At 53.7% G+C, this 21,473-nt stretch overlaps 1 protein-coding gene across 4 annotated transcripts in view; it reads right to left on the bottom strand.

The window, feature by feature from the left end:
* Positions 1-10,349, bottom strand: part of LOC119965424 (F-BAR and double SH3 domains protein 2-like) — a 105,399-nt gene extending 95,050 nt beyond the window's left edge. For all 4 annotated transcript variants that reach the window (XR_005460512.1, XR_005460513.1, XM_038796190.1 and 1 more), the window contains exons 1-2: positions 9,998-10,349; positions 9,810-9,907 (exon numbers count right to left, since the gene is read on the bottom strand). Coding sequence is in view for 2 of the 4 variants with exons in the window: in XM_038796190.1 (XP_038652118.1) it covers positions 9,810-9,907; positions 9,998-10,018 (119 nt within the window). In the remaining 2 variants the exon portion in view is untranslated. The remainder of the gene's footprint in view (positions 1-9,809; positions 9,908-9,997) is intronic.
* Positions 10,350-21,473: the final 11,124 nt, after the last annotated feature.

Below are 21,473 nucleotides of genomic sequence, written 5' to 3'. Positions count from 1 at the left end.
GTGATTCACTTTGGAAAGAATAACAGGAATGCGGAATATTTGGCTAATGGTAAAATGCTTGGCAGTGTGGATGAGCAGAGGGATCTTGGTGTCCATGTGCATAGATCCCTGAAAGTTGCCACCCAGGTTGATAGGGTTGTGAAGAAGGCCTATGGTGTGTTGGCCTTTATTGGTAGAGGGATTGAGTTCCAGAGCCATGAGGTCATGTTGCAGCTGTACAAAACTCTGGTACGGCCGCATTTGGAGTATTGCGTACAGTTCTGGTCGCCTCATTATAGGAAGGATGTGGAAGCTTTGGAACGGGTGCAGAGGAGATTTACCAGGATGTTGCCTGGTATGGAGGGAAAATCTTATGAGGAAAGGCTGATGGACTTGAGGTTGTTTTCGTTAGAGAGAAGAAGGTTAAGAGGTGACTTAATAGAGGCATACAAAATGATCAGAGGGTTAGATAGGGTGGACAGTGAGAGCCTTCTCCCGCGGATGGAGGTGGCTAGCACGAGGGGACATAGCCTTAAATTGAAGGGTAATAGATATAGGACAGACGTCAGAGGTAGGTTTTTTATGCAAAGAGTGGTGAGGCCGTGGAATGCCCTACCTGCAACAGTAGTGACCTCGCCAACATTGAGGGCATTTAAAAGTTTATTGGATAAGCATATGGATGATAATGGCATAGTGTAGGTTAGATGGCCTTTAGCTTTTGACTTCCCATGTCGGTGCAACATCGTGGGCCGAAGGGCCTGTACTGCGCTGTATCGTTCTATGTTCTATGAGCTGGGATTCAGGGCTGGTCTCTCACTGAGCTGGGATTCAAGAGTGGTACTCAGCACCCTGAAGCCATCCAGGTACCCTGGCACTCCCAACCTGGCAACCTGGCAGTGCTACTCAGGTACCACCCTGGCAGTGCCAGGTGGCACTGCTGGTGTGCCAAGCTGGCAGTGCAAAGGTGGCATCATGCCCGTTTCAGGGATTGGGCCTGGGGGTGCCCTGCCAATATGAGGTGGGGTGTGGGGGATGGCTCGATGACACCCTTATTGGTGAGTTTGGGGGAGGGGCGTCCAGAGGCCACGGTTGGGGGGGGGGGGGGGGGGGGGGGGGGGGGGGGGGGTCAGGGATCGGGGGGCCATTTTTTAAATCCTCTTCCTGCATTGGTGAGCAGACCTCTTGGGAATATATGTCTCCACTTGCCTGGATGAGTTCATCTCCGACAACTCTCAAGAAGCTCAACACCATCCAGCACAAAGTGGCCCCTTGATTGGCAGCCCATCCACCACCTTCAATATCCACTCCATTCACCACCGACCGACACACGGTGGCACCAGTGTGTACCACCTGCAAGATGCACTGCACCAAGGCTCCAGCCCTGCACACTCCACCATCTAGAAGGTCAAGGACAGCAGGGAGCATCCCATCACCTGCAGGTTCCCCTCCAAGCCCTACAACAGCCTGAGGTGAAAATATATTGGCCGTTCCTTCACTGTCACGGGAACGTCCTTCCTTACAGCACAGTGGGTGTACCTACACCACATGGACTGCAGCAGTTCAGGAAGGCGGCTCACCACCACCTTCTGAAGGGCAATTAGGGATAAGCATTAAACGCTGGCCTAGCCAGTGAACAAATAAACATTCCTGTTTAAATGCATCTGAATATTTCATAAAGTATTTGTGCACTATAAGAATAAACAACAACACCTCCTCCACAATAGTCCTCAATACCGGTGCCCTGCAAGGCTGCGTACTTAGCTCCCTACTCTACTCCCTGTACACACACAACTGTGTGGCAAAATTTGGTTCCAATTCCATCTACAAGTTTGCTGATGTCATGACCATAGTGGGTCAGATCTCGAATAACGACGAGTCAGAATACAAGAGGGAGATAGAGAACCTAGTGGAGTGGTGCAGCGACAATAATCTCTCCCTCAATGCCAGAAGAACTAAAGAGCTGGTCATTGACATTAGGAAGCAAAGTATTGTACACACCCCTGTCAGCATCAACGGAGCCGAGGTAGAGATGGTGAGCAGTTTCAAATTCCTCGGGGTGCACATCTCCAAAAATCTGTTCTGGTCCACCCACGTCGACGCTACCACCAAGAAAGCACAACAGCACCCATACTTCCTCTAAGGAACTCTAACTAAGGAAATTCTGGATATCCACATTAACTCTTACCAACTTTACAGATGTACCATAGAAAGCATCCTATCTGGCTGCATCACAGCCTGGTATGGCAACTGCTCGGCCCAGGACCGCAAGAAACTTCAGAGAGTTGTGAATACCGCCCAGTCCATCACACGAACCTGCCTCCCATCCATGGACTCCATCTACACCTCCCGCTGCCTGGGGAAAGCGGGCAGCATAATCAAAGCCCCCTCCCACCCGGCTTACTCACTCTTCCAACTTCTTCCATCAGGCAGGAGAGGCAAAATTCTGAGAACACGCACAAAAAGACTCAAAAAACCACTGTTACCAGACTCCTAAATGACCCTCTTATGGACTGACCTCATTAACACTACACCCTGTATGCTTCACCCGATGCCGGTGTTTATGCAGTTACACTGTATACCTTGTGTTGCCCTATTATGTATTTTCTTCTATTTTCTTTTCATGTGCTTAATGATCTGTTGAGCTGATCGCAGAAAAATATTTTTCACTGTATCTGGTACATGTGACAATAAACAAAATCCAAATCCAATCCACTGGTAATCATCTGATTTAACTGCATGAATGCCCTTCCAGGGATCTCTCTCTTCATTGAAGTGTGCTTCCATCTAAAGTGAAGGTTTGTATTGATGAAGGAATCAAAGTGTTTAATTTCATAATCTCTATTGTCACAAGTCAGCTTACATTAACACTGCAACGAAGTTACTGTGAAAAGCCCCTAGTCGCCACATTCCAGCGCCTGTTTGGGTACACTGAGGGAGAATTCAGAATGTCCAATTCACCTAACAAGCACGTCTTTCGGGACTTGTGGGAGGAAACCAGAGCACCCGGAGGAAACCCACGCAAACACAGGGAGAATGTGCAGACTTCGCACAGACAGTGACCCAGCACGGGAATCGAACCTGGGACCCTAGCGCTGTGAAGCAACAGTGCTAACCACTGATCTACCGTGCTGCCCATAACACCCAGCAGCAGCAACAGAGAGAGGGAGACCAACTTCAAAGATTCAACTTGAGACACTCGGCGGTGGCTATGGGTTCCATTAGACGCATATTCCTAAGACACAGAGGAAACCTTGGTTGTTCTTTGGGAATGAAATCCAGAGCTCAAAATATGGGATAACTTATTTTTCATTCATTGATAGGGAAAACGGCAATGTCAGAATTTATTGCACATCCCTAACTGCCTCGAGGGCAGTTACAAGTCAACTACAGGTCTGGAGTCACATGTAGGCCAGACCAGGTAAAGATGGCGGATTTCCTTCCCGACAGGCCATTTGGGGGCTAGGTGGGCATTGAATGACTATCGCTGACAGTTTCACGGTCACCATCACTGAGACTAGTTTTCAATTCCAGATTTTATTCACTGAATTTAAACCCCACCAATAGCCGTGGTGGGATTTGAACCCATGTCCCCGGAACATTTATCTGTGGGTCTCTGGATTACTAGTCCAATGACATTACCATCACAGCACAGTCTCCCCAAGAGTTCACAAACCCTTGTCTTCTTTACATGTGTTGACTTTTCGCAAAAAGATTGAAAATAAATCAACTGTTGCTAAAATCTGGTGCGGAGTCGTCAAGAGATCTACAGATTCAATGTGTTCAGCTGAGCTGCAGTCTGTCCGTCTCCTTCATTCCTTAATGCTCACACTTGACGTCAGGTACATTACTTCCTCCATGGATCTGCTCCGGGATTTCATCCTGCCAGCAGATTCCTGTCTCTCTCTTAATTCTTCCCTGATCAACCTTTATGAGGTCAGGGACTTCCCTACACCTACCTCAGTGATGTGAACACCACATTGAGACGCCAGTAGGAAACACCAGCAGAGATTTGATGAGATCCTCTGACTGGAGTCAAAAAGAGACAACTGACTCAGATCAAAAGTTGAGCTGAGAGTTCTGACAAAGTTAAAGGCTGACTTGCAATCTTTCCATGGGCAGGGGGCTGGCTTAAAGAGAAATAATTTTATTTTATATCATGTTTCAGGGTGTCTGAAAACAACCAGTGAAGTACTTTCTCTTATGGGAAAGGGTCAAGCAGATTGAGCCTATCCTCGTTGGACGATACAAAAATAAAAGGTGATCTTAATGATGCATTAAATGTGTTAAAAACTGTCTTTTGAAAAATAAATTTAGAGTACCCAATTCTTTTTTCCAATTTGGGGCAGTTTAGCGAAGCCAAACCAACTACCCTGCACATCTTTTTGTGTTGTGGGGGCGAGTCCCACGCAGACACGGGGAGAATGTGCAAACTCTACACGGACAGTGACCCAAGGGCCAGGATCGAACCCGGGTCCTCGGCGCCGTGAGGCAGTAGGGCTAACCACTGCGCCACCGTGCTGCCCCCGTTAAAACTTGTCTTCTGCAATTTTTTTCCCCCCCCATGTTGCATTTAACTATCCACATCTTGACTCCGAGAATGATCCGCCCCTGGGTTCTGTTTCCACCTCCCTGCCCCCACTTTCTTACAGCTCAATTGAATGAAACCTCCAGCTTCGAATGAATCTCACAGTCAATCACAACCGAAACTTCCATTGTCACAGCTCGCACAACTAAACATCTGGGGCGAGAAGCCTCACTAGTCCCCATGCGAACAACAGAAAGCTCCAACTCAGAAACAGGACAAGACATTCATTTCAAATTTTGACACCTTTTTTCTCAGGATTATCAAGTGGGACTTTCCTGCCCCGGTTATGACGTGCTGAACCACTATTATTTCCAACCACAACACTTTAAGAGTTGCCCAAGGTAGTGAGGCAAGGTGGTAGCTTTCAGGCAATAGACTAACAAAGGGTATTAGGTCTCAATTTGAACAGGACAGACTTCCTCTTTAAAAAAACAGCGGCAGCACGGTGGCGCAGTGGTTAGCACTACTGCCTCGCGGCGCTGAGGTCCCAGGTTCGATCCCAACTCTGGGTCATTGTCCGTGTGGAGTTTGCACATTCTCCCCGTGTTTGTGTGGGTTTCGCCCCCACAACCCAAAAATGTGCAGAGTAGGTGCACACTAAATTGCCCCTTAATTGGAAAAATAATTGGGTAATCTAAATTTTACAAAAACAACGCAAGCGTTGATAGCAGCCAGTGACGAGTGGTGTGCCTCAGGGGTCTGTGCTGGGACCACAATTTTTCGCAATATACATAAATGACCTGGAAGAAGGAACTGAAGGCACGGTTGCTAAATTTGTAGATGATACAAAGATCTACAGAGGGACAGGTAGTATTGTGGAAGCTAGGGGGCTGCAGAAGGACTTGGACAGGCTAGGAGAGTGGGCAATGAAGTGACAGATGGAATACAATGTGGAAAAGTGTGAGGTTATGTATTTTGGAAGGAGAAATGGAGGCATAGACTATTTTCTAAAGGGGAAATGCTCAAGAAATCAGAAGCACAAAGAGACTTGGGAGTCCTTGTTCATGATTCTCTTAAAGGTTAACGTGCAGGTTCAGTCGGCAGTTAGGAAGGCAAATGCAATGTTAGCATTCATGCCGTGAGGGCTGGAATACAAAAGCAGGTATGTACTTCTGAGGCTGTATAAGGCTCTGGTCAGACCCCGTTTGGAGTATTGTGAGCAGTTTTGGGCCCCTTACCTAAGGAAGGCCTTGGCAAGGGTCCAGACGAGATTCACAAGAATGATCCCTGGAATGAAGAGCTTGTCGTATGAGGAATGGTTGAGGACTCTGGGTCTGTACTCATTGAAATTTTGAAGGATGAAGGGGGATCTTATTGAAACTTACAGGATACTGCGAGGCCTGGATAGAGTGGATGTGGAGAGAATGTTTCCACTTGGAGGAAAAACTAGAATCAGAGGACACAATCAGTGATGGTTATGCCATCGAACATCAAGAGGCGATGGTTAGATCCACTCTAGTTGGAGAAGGCGATTGTCTAGCACTTGTTTGTTGTTGAATGTTGCTTGCCACTCATCACCCCAAGACTGAATGTGGTCCAGGCCTTGTTGCATTTGGGCACAGACTGCTTCAATATCTGAAGAGTTGCGCATTGTGCAATCATAAATCAACATCCTTGAATGTAGGAGGGGCGTTCATTAATGAAGCAGCTGAAGGGGGTTGTGCCTAGGACACTACCATAAGGAACGGAGATGATTGACTTCCAACAACCACAATCTTTGTGCCAATGAGTGGAAAGTCCCCCCTCCCCCCCCCCCCCCCCCCCCCCCACCGAGTCCCATTGACCTGATTTTGGTCGGGCTCTTTGATGTCACACTCGGCCAATGCTGCCTAAATGTCAAGGGCAGTCACTCCCAACCGCCCCACCAGAGTTCAACTCTTTTATCCATATTTGGACCAAGGCTGTAGCGAGGTCAGGAGCTGGGTGGCTCTGGAACTCAAACGTCAGTGAGCATTAGCGAGCAGGGTGTTTCTGAGTCAGTGTTGCTTTATAGTGGTGTTGATAACACCTTCCATCACTTTACTGATAACCGTTGCTTTTCCATATGTGCCTCCATTCTCCTTTCTCTCCCCCCCCCCCCCCCCCCCCCCCCCCGATGCTTCTCCTGAAAATGCTGACACTTGTTGGTGTTCAGCACCGCAAGCTCCTATTCCCACTTTCCTGAAGTTAGTGACTTTCACAGCTCAGGTCACATAACAACCCAGGAGATTTGACCCTTCCTGGGTGGCTGAGTGTCAAGCGGCAGTGTGTTCAGACACCATCTCTCAGCTTTCATTGCCGCATTATGTCCAAATTCTGCTCCGCTTCTTCCTTCTTCTTCATCGATCCCTCGCTAAGGAGTATGATTGTCCACCCAAGAAACTCTGTGTTGCTGGTCGCATGATTTTCTGACCACAGGTGGGTGAGCTGCTGGATGCAGTTGCCCAGCCAGGTTAGGGATGGAACCGATTATTTTTAGGGGGCCTTTTCCAGCCCTTTCCCCATGTGGGGTGTAATCCGAAGGGGGGCTGAAATGTTCTCCTTTTCCTATTTCAAAAGCGAGACGACTGGATCTTACTCTACTGCCCACATGCCGGTCCGAAGCTAAGGGACTTCTAGATCACACGGTCCTGTTCCTGTCACCTCCCGCCAATCGCCACAGGGCTTGTCTGTATGCAGGGGGTGTGCTGGTTTCATCCAGGTAGTCTCCTAGTGCGGGATATCTTTGACATTGCACATCAGCAGACACATGGTCCTTGATAGAGGGTAGGTCGATCCAGCTTCAGTGGCAAGGCAATCTCGGAGACTAGGGATCCCCTAGAAGTTGCTACAGCCTTCATCCGTCATTGCAGCCGTTGATACCATATGGGTATCTTCTGCCTGATCTGCCATTGAAGACTTGTTTTGGATTGCGCTTTGACTGGTACGTCCCCTCTGACCGTACCATCATGCCAGGAGCTCAAGGCACCTGGTGGCATTGATCAACGGAACTTTCAAGCCTCTCCACCATGGCAAGGTGGAAATCCAAGGAAAGTTGTTCCACTCACAGTAACACCACAGGAGATAATAGAGATAAGCAGAGGCATAGACAGGATCAGGACTCCCTCCCCGATGTGAAGGATACCACCGAGTTTCTGAACGGCAAAAGGAATGACAGCAGAAGTAGGCTGCCTCGAGCCTGCTCCGCCAATCAATATGGCTAAAGTTTGGTCGCAATTGTCTAGGGTGTTGGTGAGGCCACATCTGGAGTAGTGTGTGTAGTTTTGCTCTCCTGATTTTGAGGAAGGCTGTGGTGGCAATGAAAGCTGTTCAGAACAGATTCACCAGATTGATTCCGGAAATGAAAAGGTTGAAGTATGAGGAGAGATTAAACAGTTTGGGTTTATACTCGCTGGAGTTTAGAAGGATGAGAGGGGAGCTGATCGAGGTGGATAAGATACTAAAAGGGATTGATTAAGTAAACGTAGACCAAATGTTCCCCCTTGTGGGGCAATCTAGAACGAGAGGTCACAGATAGAGGTTGAGAGGCGGTAGATTTAGAACTGAGATGAGGAGGAACTACTTCTCGCAGAGGGCGGTGAATTTGTGGAACTCGCTGCCCCCATAGTGCGATGGAATCTGAGTCATTAACTGGTTTCAAGAAGGAGATAGATATATTTCTGATTTTAAAAAACAGGTGAAAGGGACATGGGGAACAGGTGGGGAGGTGGATTTGCCAAGAAAAATCTGCCATAACCTGACTGGCGGAGCAGGCTCGAGGGGCTGAATTGCCGGCTTCTGCTCCTAATTCCTATGTTTAGGGGCTGGTTTAGCACAGTGGGCTAAACAGCTGGCTTGTAATGCAGAACAAGGCAGCAGCGTGGGTTCAAATCCTGTACCGGCCTCCCCGAACAGGTGCCGGAATGTGGCAACTAGGGGCTTTTCACAGTAACTTCACTGAAGCCTACTTGTGACAACAGGCGATTATTATATTATTATTATTATATTATGTTCCTGATCTTTCCCCTCAGCTCTTCCTAACAGCACAGTGGGTGTACCTACCCCACAGGAACTGCAGCCATTCAAGAAAGCAGCTCACTATCACCTTCTCAAGGGCAATTAGCGATTGGCAGTAAATGCTGGTCTAGCCAGCGACGCCCACATCCCATGAACAAGGTTTTTAAAAAAAATCTTCACGTTGCAGTTTGATCCCATCTCCCTAGATTTCCTGAATGTCCAGCAATCAATCCATTTCTGTCTATAACATACTCGACAATTTAGCATTCACAGCCCCCTGGGGTAGAAACATTAAGATTCACAACCCTGAGTGAAAACATTTCTCCTTATCTCTGTCCTAACTGCTCACCCCCTTATCCTTGGGCAGCACTCGGCAAAGCTTTCTATTCCTGCAAATTTTCCTGCAGACCAAAAACTTTGACAAAAAAATGTGTCCTCTTTTCAGTAACGTTCAAGTTCTATACTGCCAATCGACTAGTTGAGCCCTGAGACAGCCCTCGAATCCTGGACTCTCCAGCCACAGGAAACAATCGCTCAGTGTCGATTCTCCTGAACTTCAGAGAGCTGAGCTCAGAGAAGGGTTCTCCATATTTATTTAGCATACCCTCGATACTTCACCAACATGTTGCTTTTCATTCAATTCCTGTCCGCAAGGATTTCACTGACTACTGCAATCCTTAAAGGGCCTCAACTGCCTTCACATTTACTTTCAATGCTTCTCCATCGGGTCTTCATTCTTCACCACTTTTGATTTCAAAACCCTGATCTTCAGACCTCTCCAGTGGACTCTCTCGCTCTCCACACACAGACACACCCAATCATGCCTGCCAACCCCTTCCCAAATTCCTGCAGGGACCCCTGCCCAGTCCACCAGTGGTAACTATGTCTCTCCCACCTCACCCCATCACTCTGGGCCCATCCATAACTTGCCCCCTTGCCTTCAAACCTTCTTACAGGTCATTACCACCCCCACCCTCCAAGTTTGACACGAAAATCATAAAGAATAGAAAGGGGCATGTGATGTGAGCAAGGAGGGTGTGAAAGTGAGTGAGGGAAGGGGAGGAGGGAAAGAAAAAGAGACAGAGAGTAAGACAGAGAGTGAGAAAGAAAGAGAAAAGAAAGAAAGAAAGAAAGTGATGGGGAAGAACGAGGAGGGATAGAGTGACAAGGGAGTACTGGGGAAAGGTATCAGCATCATTGTAGAGTGTGAGGCTAGCACATTGTGGAGTGAATGGCCGCTATAGAGGGATTCAGCGCTCAGTCACATTACCTGATGTCCTCCAGCAGCTCAGCCTCCTGCTGTTGTTTATTCTGCACTTTGCACAACTGCTCCGAGAAACTGGTCTTCACCTCCTGGCTCACTCGACCCTGAGGGTGGGGGGAGAAAGAGAGGCGATTATTCCAGCTCTGCTCCCACTGTCCTGCCCCCCACACCCCCGGGCTCTGCTCCTGGCTCACCTTCCGGGGGGGAGGCTGCATGGTGAGGCTCCTCTGCGCTCTCTGTGGGTCTGTGTGTCAGTGTGTGTCTGTCCCTGCACTCCGCTCTGTGTCTGACTCTCTGTCACCTGGGCTCTCTCTACCCCTGTCTCTCTCCCTGTCCCTTGCTCATTCCATCTCTCTCTGTCTCTCTCACTCTCTGTCTCTCTCACTCTCTGTCTCTTTCTCACTCTGACTCTCTCTCCCTGTTTTCTCTCTCTCTCTGTCTGCCTCTTTCTCACTCTCTCTCTCTGTCCCTTTCTCGCTGTCTCTCTCTCACTCGATCTCTCTCAGTTTTGTCCCTCTATATCCCTTTCTCACTCTCTATCTATCTGTCTCTCTCTCTCTCTCTCTTTCTCACTCTGTCTCTTTCTCACTCTGTCTCTCTCTCTCCCTGTTTTCTCTCTGTCTGTCTGACTCTCTCCGTCTGCCTCTTTCTCACTCTCTGTTTCTCGCTGTCTCTCACTGTCTCCCCTCTCTCTCTATCCCGTTCTCACTCTGTCTCTCTCAGTTTTCTCCCTCTCTATCCCTTTCTCACTCTCTCTATCCCTTTCTCACTCTCTCTATCTCTCTCTGTGAGTATTTCCCTGTCCCTGGGGCTCCGCATTCACCAGGAACCTCCCACCACGGAAGCGATTCCTTTAAAGGGCCGCCGCCGCCGGAGCGGGAGGGAGGGAGGGACCGGGGACCGAGAACAACATCAGCCAAGCCAGAGACGGAGCAGCTCACTGGCTATGGAGAGAGACAGAGTCCGGAGGGGGGGCACATTGGGGGGGGGGGAGAGGGGGGCACACTGGGGGGGGGCGAGGGGGGGCACACTGGGGGGGGAGCACACTGGGGGGGAGGGGGCACACGGGGGGGGGGGGCACACTGGGGGGGGGGGGCACACTGGGGGGGGGGAGGGAGGCACACTGGGGGGGAGGGGGGCACACTGGGGGGAGAGGGGGCACACTGGGGGGGGGAGGGAGGCACACTGGGGGGGAGGGGGGCACACTGGGGGGAGAGGGGGCACACTGGGGGGAGAGGGGGGCACACTGGGGGAGGGGCACACTGGGGGGGAGAGGGGGCACACTGGGGGGGAGGGGGGCACACTGGGGGGAGAGGGGGGGCACACTGGGGGGGAGGGGGGCACACTGGGGGGAGAGGGGGGCACACTGGGGGGAGAGGGGGGCACACTGGGGGGAGAGGGGGGCACACTGGGGGGAGAGGGGCACACTGGGGGAGAGGGGGGCTCACTGGGGGGAGAGGGGGGACACTGGGGGGATGAGGGGGGCACACTGGGGGGAGAGGGGGGCACACTGGGGTGAGAGGGCGGGCACACTGGGGGGAGAGGGAGGCACACTGGGGGGGAGAGGGGGGCCCACTGGGGAGTGAGGGGGGCACACTGGGGGAGAGGGCGGCACACTGGGGGGAGAGGGGGGCACACTGGGGGGAAAGGGGGGCACACTGGGGAGTGAGGGGGGCACACTGGGGGGAGAGGAGGGGCACACTGGGGGGAGAGGGGGGCACACTGGGGAGTGAGGGGGCACACTGGGGGGGAGGGGGGGCACACTGGGGGGAGAGGGGGGGCACACTGGGGGGAGAGGGGGGGCACACTGGGGGAGAGGAGGGGGCACACTGGGGGGAGAGGGGGGCACACTGGGGAGTGAGGGGGCACACTGCGGGGAGAGGGGGGCACACTGGGGGGAGAGGGGGGCACACTAGGGGGAAAGGGCACACTGGGGGGAGAGGGGGGCCCACTGGGGGGAGAGGGGGGCCACACTGGGGGAGAGGGGGGGCACACTGCGGGAGAGGGGGCACACTGGGGGGGCACACTGGGGGAGAGGGGGGGCACACTGGGGGAGAGGGGGGCCACACTGGAGGAGAGGCGGGGCCCACACTGGGGGAGAGGGGGGCACACACTGGGGGAGAGGGGGGCCACACTGGGGGGGGGGGGGCACACTGGGGGAGAGGGGGGGCACACTGGGGGAGAGGGGGGCCCACACTGGGGGAGAGGGGGGGCACACACTGGGGGAGAGGGGGGGCACACTGGGGTAGGGGGGGCCACACTGGGGGAGAGGGGGGGCACACTGGGGGAGAGGGGGGCCACACTGGGGGAGGGGGGCTCACACAGGGGGAGAAGGGGGTACACGGGGGGGAGGGGGCACAGGGGGGGAAGGGGGCACACTGAGGGGGAGCACACTAGGGGAGGGGGGCACACTGGGGGAGGGGGGAACACTGGGGGAGGGGGGCACACTGAGGGAGAGGGGGGCCACTGGGGGAGAGGGGAGCACACTGAGGGGGCTCACTGGGGTAGAGGGGGCACACTGAGGGAGAGGGGGCACACTGGGGGGGAACACACTGGGGGAGAGGGGGCACACTGGGGGGGAGGGGGCACACTGGGGGGAACACACTGGGGGAGAGGGGGGCACACTGAGGGGGGCACACTGAGGGGGGCACACTGGGGGTCAGCACACTGGGGGGAGGGACACATGGGGGGAGGGGGCACACTGAGGGGGAGCACACTGGGGAGAGGGGGCACACTGGGGGGGGGCACACTGGGGAGAGGGGGCACACTGGGGGGGGGGGTGGGGGCACACTGAAGGAGAGGGGGGCACACTGGGGGGGGGGGGTGGGGGCACACTGAAGGAGAGGGGGGCACACTGGGGGGGGAGAGGGGGGCACACTGGGGAGGGGCTCACACAGGGGGAGAAGGGGGTACACGGGGGGGAGGGGGCACAGGGGGGAAGGGGGCACACTGAGGGGAAGCACACTATGGGAGGGGGGCACACTGGGGGAGGGGGGAACACTGGGGGAGGGGGGCACACTGAGGGAGAGGGGGGCCACTGGGGGAGAGGGGAGCACACTGAGGGGGCACACTGGGGTAGAGGGGGCACACTGGGGTAGAGGGGGGCACACTGGGGGGGAGGGGGCACACTGGGGGGGGAACACACTGGGGGAGAGGGGGGCACACTGGGGGGGGCACACAGGGGGGCACACTGGGGGGGCACACTGGGGGGGCACACTGGGAGGGGGGCACACTGGGGGGGCACACTGAGGGGGGCACACTCGGGGGGGGCACACTGAGGGGGGCACACTGGGGGTCAGCACACTGGGGGGGAAGGGGGCACACTGGGGGGAGGGGCACACGGGGGGAGGGGGCACACTGGGGGGAGGGGGCACACTGGGGGGGCACTGGGGGTCAGCACACTGGGGGGGAAGGGGGCACACTGGGGGGAGGGGCACACGGGGGGAGGGGGGCACACTGAGGGGGAGCACACTGGGGGGGGGGGGGGGGGGCACACTGAAGGAGAGGGGAGCACACTGAGGGGGAGCACACTGGGGAGAGGGGGCACACTGGGGGGGGGGGTGGGGGCACACTGAAGGAGAGGGGGGCACACTGGGGGGGGTGGGGGCACACTGAAGGAGAGGGGGGCACACTGGGGGGGAGAGGGGGGCACACTGGGGGGGGCACACTGAAGGAGAGGGGGGCACACTGGGGGGGGAGAGGGGGGCACACTGGGGGGAGAGGGGGGCACACTGAGGGGGAGCACATTGGGGAGAGGGGGGCACACTGGGGGGGGGGGCACACTGGGGAGAGGGGGGCACACTGAGGGGGAGCACACTGGCGGAGGGAGGGAGGGGGCACACTGGGGGAGGAGAGCACACTGGGGGAGGGGAGCACACTGGGGGAGAGGGGGCACACTGGGGGAGAGAGGGCACACTGGGGGAGGGGGGGCACACGGGGGGAGAGGGGGCACACTGGGGGAGAGGGGGCGCGCTGGGGGGCGCACTGGGGGGGCGCACTGCGGAGGGGTGCACTGGGGGAGGGGCACACTGGGGGAGCGAGGGATGTGGCGCACTGGTGAGGAGGGGCACACTGGGGGAGGGGTCGCACTGGGGAGGGGGCACACTGGGGAGGGGGCACACTGGGGCGCGGGGCACACTGGGGGAGGGGCACACTGGGGGAGAGAGGGATGTGGCGCACTGGAGAGGAGGGGCACACTGGGGGAGGGGTCACACTGGGGAGGGGCACACTGGGGAGGGGGCACACTGGGGCGCGGGGCACACTGGGGGAGGGGGGAGAACACTGGGGGAGAGACACTGGGGGGAGAAACTGGGGAGACACTGGGGTGCAGGGGGACACAGGGGGAGGCACTGGGGGGAGAGAGAAACTGGGGGGAGAGACCTGGGGGAGAGGGGAGACCTGGGGGGAGAGACACTGGGGGTGAGTGAGACACTGGGGAGGGAGAGACCTGGTGGGAGAGACACTGGGGGGGGGGGGGGGGGAGAGAGACTCCGGGGGAGAGACACTGGGGGGAGAGAGACTCTGGGGGAGAGACACTGGGGGGGAGAGACACTGGGGTGGGGTGGGAGAGACCTGGGGGGAGAGACACTGGGGGAGAGAGGGGGGAGTGATCGGGAGAGGGAGATGGGCTGAGGGAGGGGAGGGTGGTGGGGAGAGGGGAGGGGAGTGTGGGAGAGGGGGGAGGGGAATGGGGGAGAGGGAGGGAGAGGGGAGTGGGGGAGAGGGACGCCGAGGATGGGTCGTGATAGAGGGAGGTGGGGTGAGGAATGGGTGGGTGGGCGACGGGTGGAAGGGGAGACGGAAGTGGACAGAGGGGCGAGTGGGTGGGGAGGGAGAGTTGTTGAGGGAGATAGGGAGGGGAGGGTGGGGAGAGGGAGGGGGTGAGGTGGATGGAGAGGGTGTTGGATGGAGGGTCAAAGAGAGAGGGAAGGAGATACTGACGGAGGGTGAGAGGAAGGGAGGGAAGAGAGATTGAGAAACAGGGCAGAAAGAATGAAGAGAGAGAGGGGGAGATGGAGAAAATGCCTCCACTTGTCTCTCTGTTACTCCTGTTTTCTCATTTATTCTCTTCTCTTGAATTTCTCCATCATTGTCCCCAGGCTGGGGGAATGAAAACAGAGAACATCACTTGAGGAATTACTGACCCCAAGCACAGCATTGACCCTGTCTGAACGGTCCTGTCAATGTGTCTGACCACTCACTGTGGTGTGTGCTGCACTGTGACTGTGGCCTGTTTACATTGGCCAAATAGACCGTTTGATGGGACCATCAATTCACTAGACACTAGACACTACAAGATTAATAACAGTGGTTTTAATCCACTTACAACAGAGCCAGCCTGTTCCGCGTTGAACTCTCGATGAACTGAACGACTGGCTCTGAGCATTGGTATTTATACAGCAGTCCAGGGGGAGGAGTCATGGGCGGAGCCAAGGGTGGAGCCCTCAACAAACGCCTAAGCATTCCCAGCACTACTCCCCCTAGTGGTCGGGCAACGCAACTGCGCTTACAAATGCATGGTCTCATGTATATACAATACAGTGTGAATTATGGAGTTACGTTCACCACATTCACCCCCTACAAAAAAAATCAAGTCCGGCGGGGGTGGTGGTTCATAAATTGAGTCTGTCCGGTGGTCGGACTGTCCGCTGCGATCTGCGGAGCACCGGGGTTGCAGCCTCTTGCGGTGGCTGGGCGGGTGTTGTGGGTTGGGGTACGATGGCGGACTCCAGGGAAGATCTGGTCCGAGCTCCATACCCGTCTGGTTCGACTGGGGACTGAGGGCGCTGGGGGTTAGCCGGTGTGGGCGCGCGGAACAGGTGGAGCGAGCTAGTGGGCTCAGTGGGCTCGGGAGCGCGAGGGGGCGGCTGGGTTGCGCGGAACCGATGCAGCGAGCTAGTGGGCTCGGGAGCCCGAGGGGGCGGCAGGATGGGGTGTAGGATGAGGGGTGCATCTGTAGTGATAGAGGGGATGCTGGACCCGGCGGGTGCAACGTCCCGGAGGGATACGGTGTCCTGACGGCCGTCAGGGAACTCGACGAAGGCGTACTGAGGGTTGGAGTGAAGCAGGCGCACCTTCTCAACAAGGGGGTCGGTTTTGTGCCCCCTGACGTGCTTCCTCAGGAGTACAGGGCCCGGTGTCTTCAGCCATGCCGGAAGTGAGACCCCTGTGGTAGTGCCCCTGTAAAAAATGAAGAGCCTCTCGTGAGGGGTCTGATTGGTCGCTGTGCATAAGAGGGACCAGATAGCGTGGAGCGCGTCTGGGAGGACTTCCTGCCAATGGGAGACTTGGAGATCCCTGGACCGGAGGGTCAGTAGGACGGTCTTCCAGACCGTTGCATTCTCCCTCTCCACCTGCCCGTTCCCCCAGGGTTGTAGCTGGTAGTCCTGCTCGAGGCAATGCCCTTGTCGAGCAGGTACTGATGCAGCTCGCCGCTCATAAAGGACGAACCCCGGTCACTGGGCACGTAGCTGGGAAAACCGAACAGGGTGAAGACACTATGCAGGGCCCTAATGACTGTGTGGGAGGTCATATCGGGGCACGGGATAGCAAATGGGAAGCGGGAGAACTCATTTATGACGTTTAAGAAGTAAACGTTCCTGTTAGTTGAGGGGAGTGGCCCTTTGAAATCGATCGTGAGGCGTTCAAAGGGCCTAGAAGCCTTGATGAGGTGGGCCCTGTCTGGTCTATAGAAGTGTGGTTTGCACTCCGCACAGATCGGGCAGTCCCTGGTGACTGCTTTTACCTCCTCGTTGGAGAAAGGCTGGTTTTGGGCTCTGTTGTAGTGGGCGACCCGGGTGACCCCCAGGTGGCAGAGGTCGTTGTGGATGACTTTCAGGCGGTCGATCTGCGCGCTGGCGCATGTCCCGCGGGATAGGGCATCTGGGGGCTCGTTGAGCTTCCCCGGTCGATATTTAATATCGTAGCTATAGGTGGAGAGTTCAATCCTCCACCGCAGGATTTTATCGTTTTTAATTTTGCCCCTTTGCGAGTTGTCAAACATAAAGGCAACCGATCTTTGGTCGGTGATGAGGGTGAACCTCCTACCTGCGAGGTAGTGCCTCCAGTGACGAATAGCCTACACAATGGCTTGTGCTTCTTTTTCGACTGCCGAGTGTCGGAGTTCCGAAGCGGAGAGGGTACGGGAGAAAAATGCAATTGGCCTTCCTGCCTGATTTAAGGTGGCTGCTAGAGCTACCTCTGAGGCGTCGCTCTCAACCTGAAATGGAGTGGATTCATCCACCGCCCGCATGGCCGCCTTGGCGATGTCCTCCTTGATGCAGTTGAAGGCCTGGCGCGCCTCAGCTGACAGGGGAAATAGTGTGGCCTTAAAGAGTGGGCGGGCTTTGTCCGCATATTGAGGGGCCCACTGGGCGTAGTAGGAAAAGAAACCCAAGCACCGTTTGAGGGCCTTGGGATAATGAGGGAGGGGGAGTTCTAAGAGGGGGCGCATACGGTCCGGGTCTGGGCCCAGGACTCCGTTTTCCACGACATAGACGAGGATGGCTAGCCTGGTTGTGCGGAAAACGCATTTCTCCTTATTATAAGTGACGTTTAATTTCTGAGCCGTCTGGAGAAAACGGTAGAGGTTGGCGTCGTGGTCCTGCTGGTCATAGCCGCAGATGGTGACATTGTCCAAGTACGGAACGTGGCCCGCAGCCCGTACTGGTCCACCATTCGGTCCATTGCTCGTTGGAACACCAAAACTCCGTTAGTGACGCCGAAGGGGACCTGAAGGAAATGGAAGAAGCGGCCATCGGCCTCGAATGCCGTGTAGTGGCGGTCCTCCGGGCGGATTGGGAGCTGGTGGTATGCAGACTTCAGATCCACCGTGGAAAAGAGCCGGTACTGGGCGATCTGATTTACCATGTCTGCAATCCTGGGGAGGGGATATGCGTCCAGGAGCGTAAATCTATTTATGGTCTGACTATAGTCGACAACCGTTGTCGTGAACCCCAATTCAATGAATTCGGGCTGGTAGATGATAATGGGAGTGGGACTAATTGGCTGGCTCTTTCAAAGGGCAGGCACATCATTGTATGATGTTATGAAGGATGACCGAACCATCAAAGAAACCCTACCAGTGCACACCAATGACCAGAAAGATGACCTTCCATTTCACTTACTCTACACCAGTGTTGTCCAACAGATATTGTTGACTCATCACAAGCATTGCTATGGTGATCCTGTTTTAACCACAAGCATTAATTTTAGTTGAAAACCACTTGCACACAATACAGGTAAATCTACTTTCCATGTGTATCTTTGCTGAACAAATATCTCTCCCCATTCAGTTACTAGCGAAGCAAAGATCTCGCAGCGATCAGAAAACATTCGCACACTTTGCTTTTCATTTTGACGTTGAAATGAACAAAGGCAAAATAGGTGAAAAGATCACACAAACACGCCATGGGAATATAAGGATTGATATCACGTGTCTAACAAAACAAATCAGGAATGGAACTAAACACATCTGGAATTTTCCCAAGTGTTCCCAACGAGCCACATCAGGATGGCGACTGTGACATCGAAACACACACTCGAATGTTGAGGGGTTGCCAACCCTCCAGGATTGGCCTGGAGTCTCCGGGAATTGAAGATCATTCTCCAGGACTCTGCTGTGGGCGACCCTGGAGACAAATCATCGGGGCATTAGAAAGGATTCTTCCTTCATGTTAGTCACAGAGTTTTACAGCACAGAAAGAGACCCTTTGGCCCATTCTGTCTGTGCCGGCCACCAAGCATCTATCTATTCTTCTTTGAATGTTCTTTGAGCATTTCTCATTGCCAGAGATAAGAAAATAGAAAATCAGAAGAAAGGCTGTTTGGTTGACAAGTCGAGCATCATCCAATTTGCTAATTTTACGGGCCAGGTTTTAAAAACTCCAAAGTGTATTATGGAGTTCACCTGACATATAACATTTTGTTGAATTTGGCTAAGATGTGCACAAGAGCCTTCCCTTCAGCTGTGATTCAACAGTCTTCCCAGACACTTTAATCAAAATAAGCTTCATTCTAAGAACTTAGTTAACATTTATTTATGAACAAACGCAATAATTTCTTTCAATTACAAACATAAAGGTACCCCACAGCTACATTAATCTATGTATAACACTTAATGAATTCCCTCTTAACTGTTCAAATTCAAAAACAAAATCCCATAAATCAAAAAACCCTTTTCAAGGGCGTGTCCCAGCAATCTGCATTCTCACTTGAATAAGACTGGCTTTTCCTGAGATTCTGACCCCGTCTCACCAGCAGGTTTAAACCCTTCTGGAAAGCAAACTATATCTTTTAAGTTACCAAAACAGCAGGGTAGCTATAATCAATGTTTTTTTTTACTGGAACAGATATTTAAAATGAAAATAGAGAGAGAGAGACAGGCCAAAACACTTCTGTTCTCTGTCTGAGTCCACAACAGCCAAATGTGAAAGCGAAACCAAAACTAGCTCACTGAGCCACAGCCCAGCTCCACCTACACAATGACATCACTGAAGCCATGTGATAAGACAAAAGCCTTTCTTAAAGGGACACTCCCGTGACACTAATGAGTATTGCTGCTTTCCAATTGGTGTAGAAAGGCAGCCCCTCGGGGTCAATACGATCATAACTGATCAGATTGTAGCCTCAACTCCACATTCTGCCTGCTCCTGATAACGTTTGCTTCCCTTGCTAGTCTAGAATTCAATTATATTCAATGGCCCTGCCTCCGCCATCACTGGGCAAGCGAGTTCCAAAGATTCACATCCCTCTGAGGGAAAGGAATTCTTCTCACCTCTGTCTTAAATGGCAATCCTCCTATTTTTGAACCGTGACCCCTAGTTCCAGTCTCTCCCACAAGGGAAAATGTCCATTCAGCAACCACCCTGTCAAGCCCCCCTCAGGATATTATGTTTCAATAAGAGCACCTCTCATTCTTCTAAACTCGAATCGATACAGGCCCAGCCTGTCCAACCTTTCCTTGTAAACGCCCCCATCCCAGATTCAGTATAGAGATCCTTTCCTGAACTACTTCTGATGCGTTTATATCCCTTTTCTGAAATAAGGTGACCTAAACCGTACACAGTACTCTCGGCGTGGTCTCACCAATGCCCTGCACAACTGTAGCAAAATATCCCCACTTTTATATTCCATTCCGCTTGCAATAAATAACACCATTCTATGGGTGGATGTGTTGGCCAGTAGATGGCTATGAAGAGAGACTGGTTAGGCTAAGGTTATTTTCCTTAGAGAAGGCTGATTGAGGTGTACAAGATAATATAATCATCTTTATTGTCACAAGTAGGCTTACATTAACACTGCAATGAAGTTACTCTGAAAAGCCCCTAGTCGCCACATTCCAGCACCTGTTCGGGTACACAGAGGGAGAATTCAGAATGTCCAATTCACCTAACAGCACGTCTTTCGGGACTTGTGGGGGAAACTGGAGCACCCGGAGGAAACCCACGCAGACATGGGGAGAACGTGCAGACTCCACACAGACAGTGACCCAAGCCGGTAATCGAACCTGGGACCCTGGAGCTGTGAAGCCACAGTGCTAACCACTGTACTATCGTGTCGCAAAATAAGGTAGATGGGAAGAAACATTTCCCCTTAGTAGAAGGGGGTCAATGACCAGCAGTCATAGATTTAAAATGAACTGAAAATCGTTTATTCTCACAAGTAGGCTTCAAATGAAGTTACTGTGAAAAAACCCTCGTCGCCACATTCCGGTGCCTGTTCAGGGAGGCTGGTAGGGTCAGGGCAGGAGTTTTAAAGTAGGTTTGAGGAAAAGGTTTTTTCATCCAGAAGGTGGTAGGACTCTGAAACTCACTGCCTAAATAGGTGCTTGGTGGCTGGTGCAGCCACAATGGCCGAAGTGCCTCTTTCTGAGTTGTGAAACTCTCTGACTCTATGGCTGGCACATGGGGCAATTTGAGATAATACCTTCAGGAACACATTTAATCACAGTTGGCAACATTAACCATGACTCCACTACATTGTTCAGTTTTACTGCCTGAATGGGGGGGTTCAGCGATGATACCTCTTAAAACTGAATAGTTAGCATGCCACTAGAGTAGTTTTACATAAGTTATTTTATTAAGGATTGATATGAATTATAGGACTGAGTAATCATTATTAACCATTAAACATGTATTTTAGGACATAGCAGTAATAAGTAATCAAATGGGATTTAGGATAGCGAACTTGACCAAAAAGACGTTACTTCTGACATCTTGGGCGAAATTCTCCCCTACCGGGGGGGGGGGGGGGATCCCGGCGTAACGGAGTGGCGCCAATCACTCCGGTATCAGGCCTCCCCAAAGGTGTGGAATTCTCCGCACCTTTAGGGGCTAGGCCCTCGCCAGAGTGGCTCCCACTCCACCGATGGCGGCAAAACTGGCACCAACGGACTTTGGCGCTATGCCGCCTGGCATCGGGGCTGGCCGAAAGGCCTTCACGGTCCGCGCATGCGCCGGAGCGTCAGCAGCCGCTGACGTCACCACCGGCACATGCGCGGTGGGGGGGTCTCTTCCGCCTCCACCATGGTGGAGGCCGTGGCGGCGGCGGAAGAAAAAGAGTGCCCCCACGGCACTGGCCCGCCCGCCGATCGGTGGGCCCTGATCGCGGGCCAGGCCACCGTGGGGGCACCACCCGGGGTCCGATCGCCCCACGCCCCCCCCAGGACTC

Source organism: Scyliorhinus canicula, chromosome 4 (assembly GCF_902713615.1).
Source record: "Scyliorhinus canicula chromosome 4, sScyCan1.1, whole genome shotgun sequence".
Classification (NCBI taxonomy): domain Eukaryota; kingdom Metazoa; phylum Chordata; class Chondrichthyes; order Carcharhiniformes; family Scyliorhinidae; genus Scyliorhinus; species Scyliorhinus canicula.
This window is presented reverse-complemented; position numbering and strand designations above follow the sequence as displayed.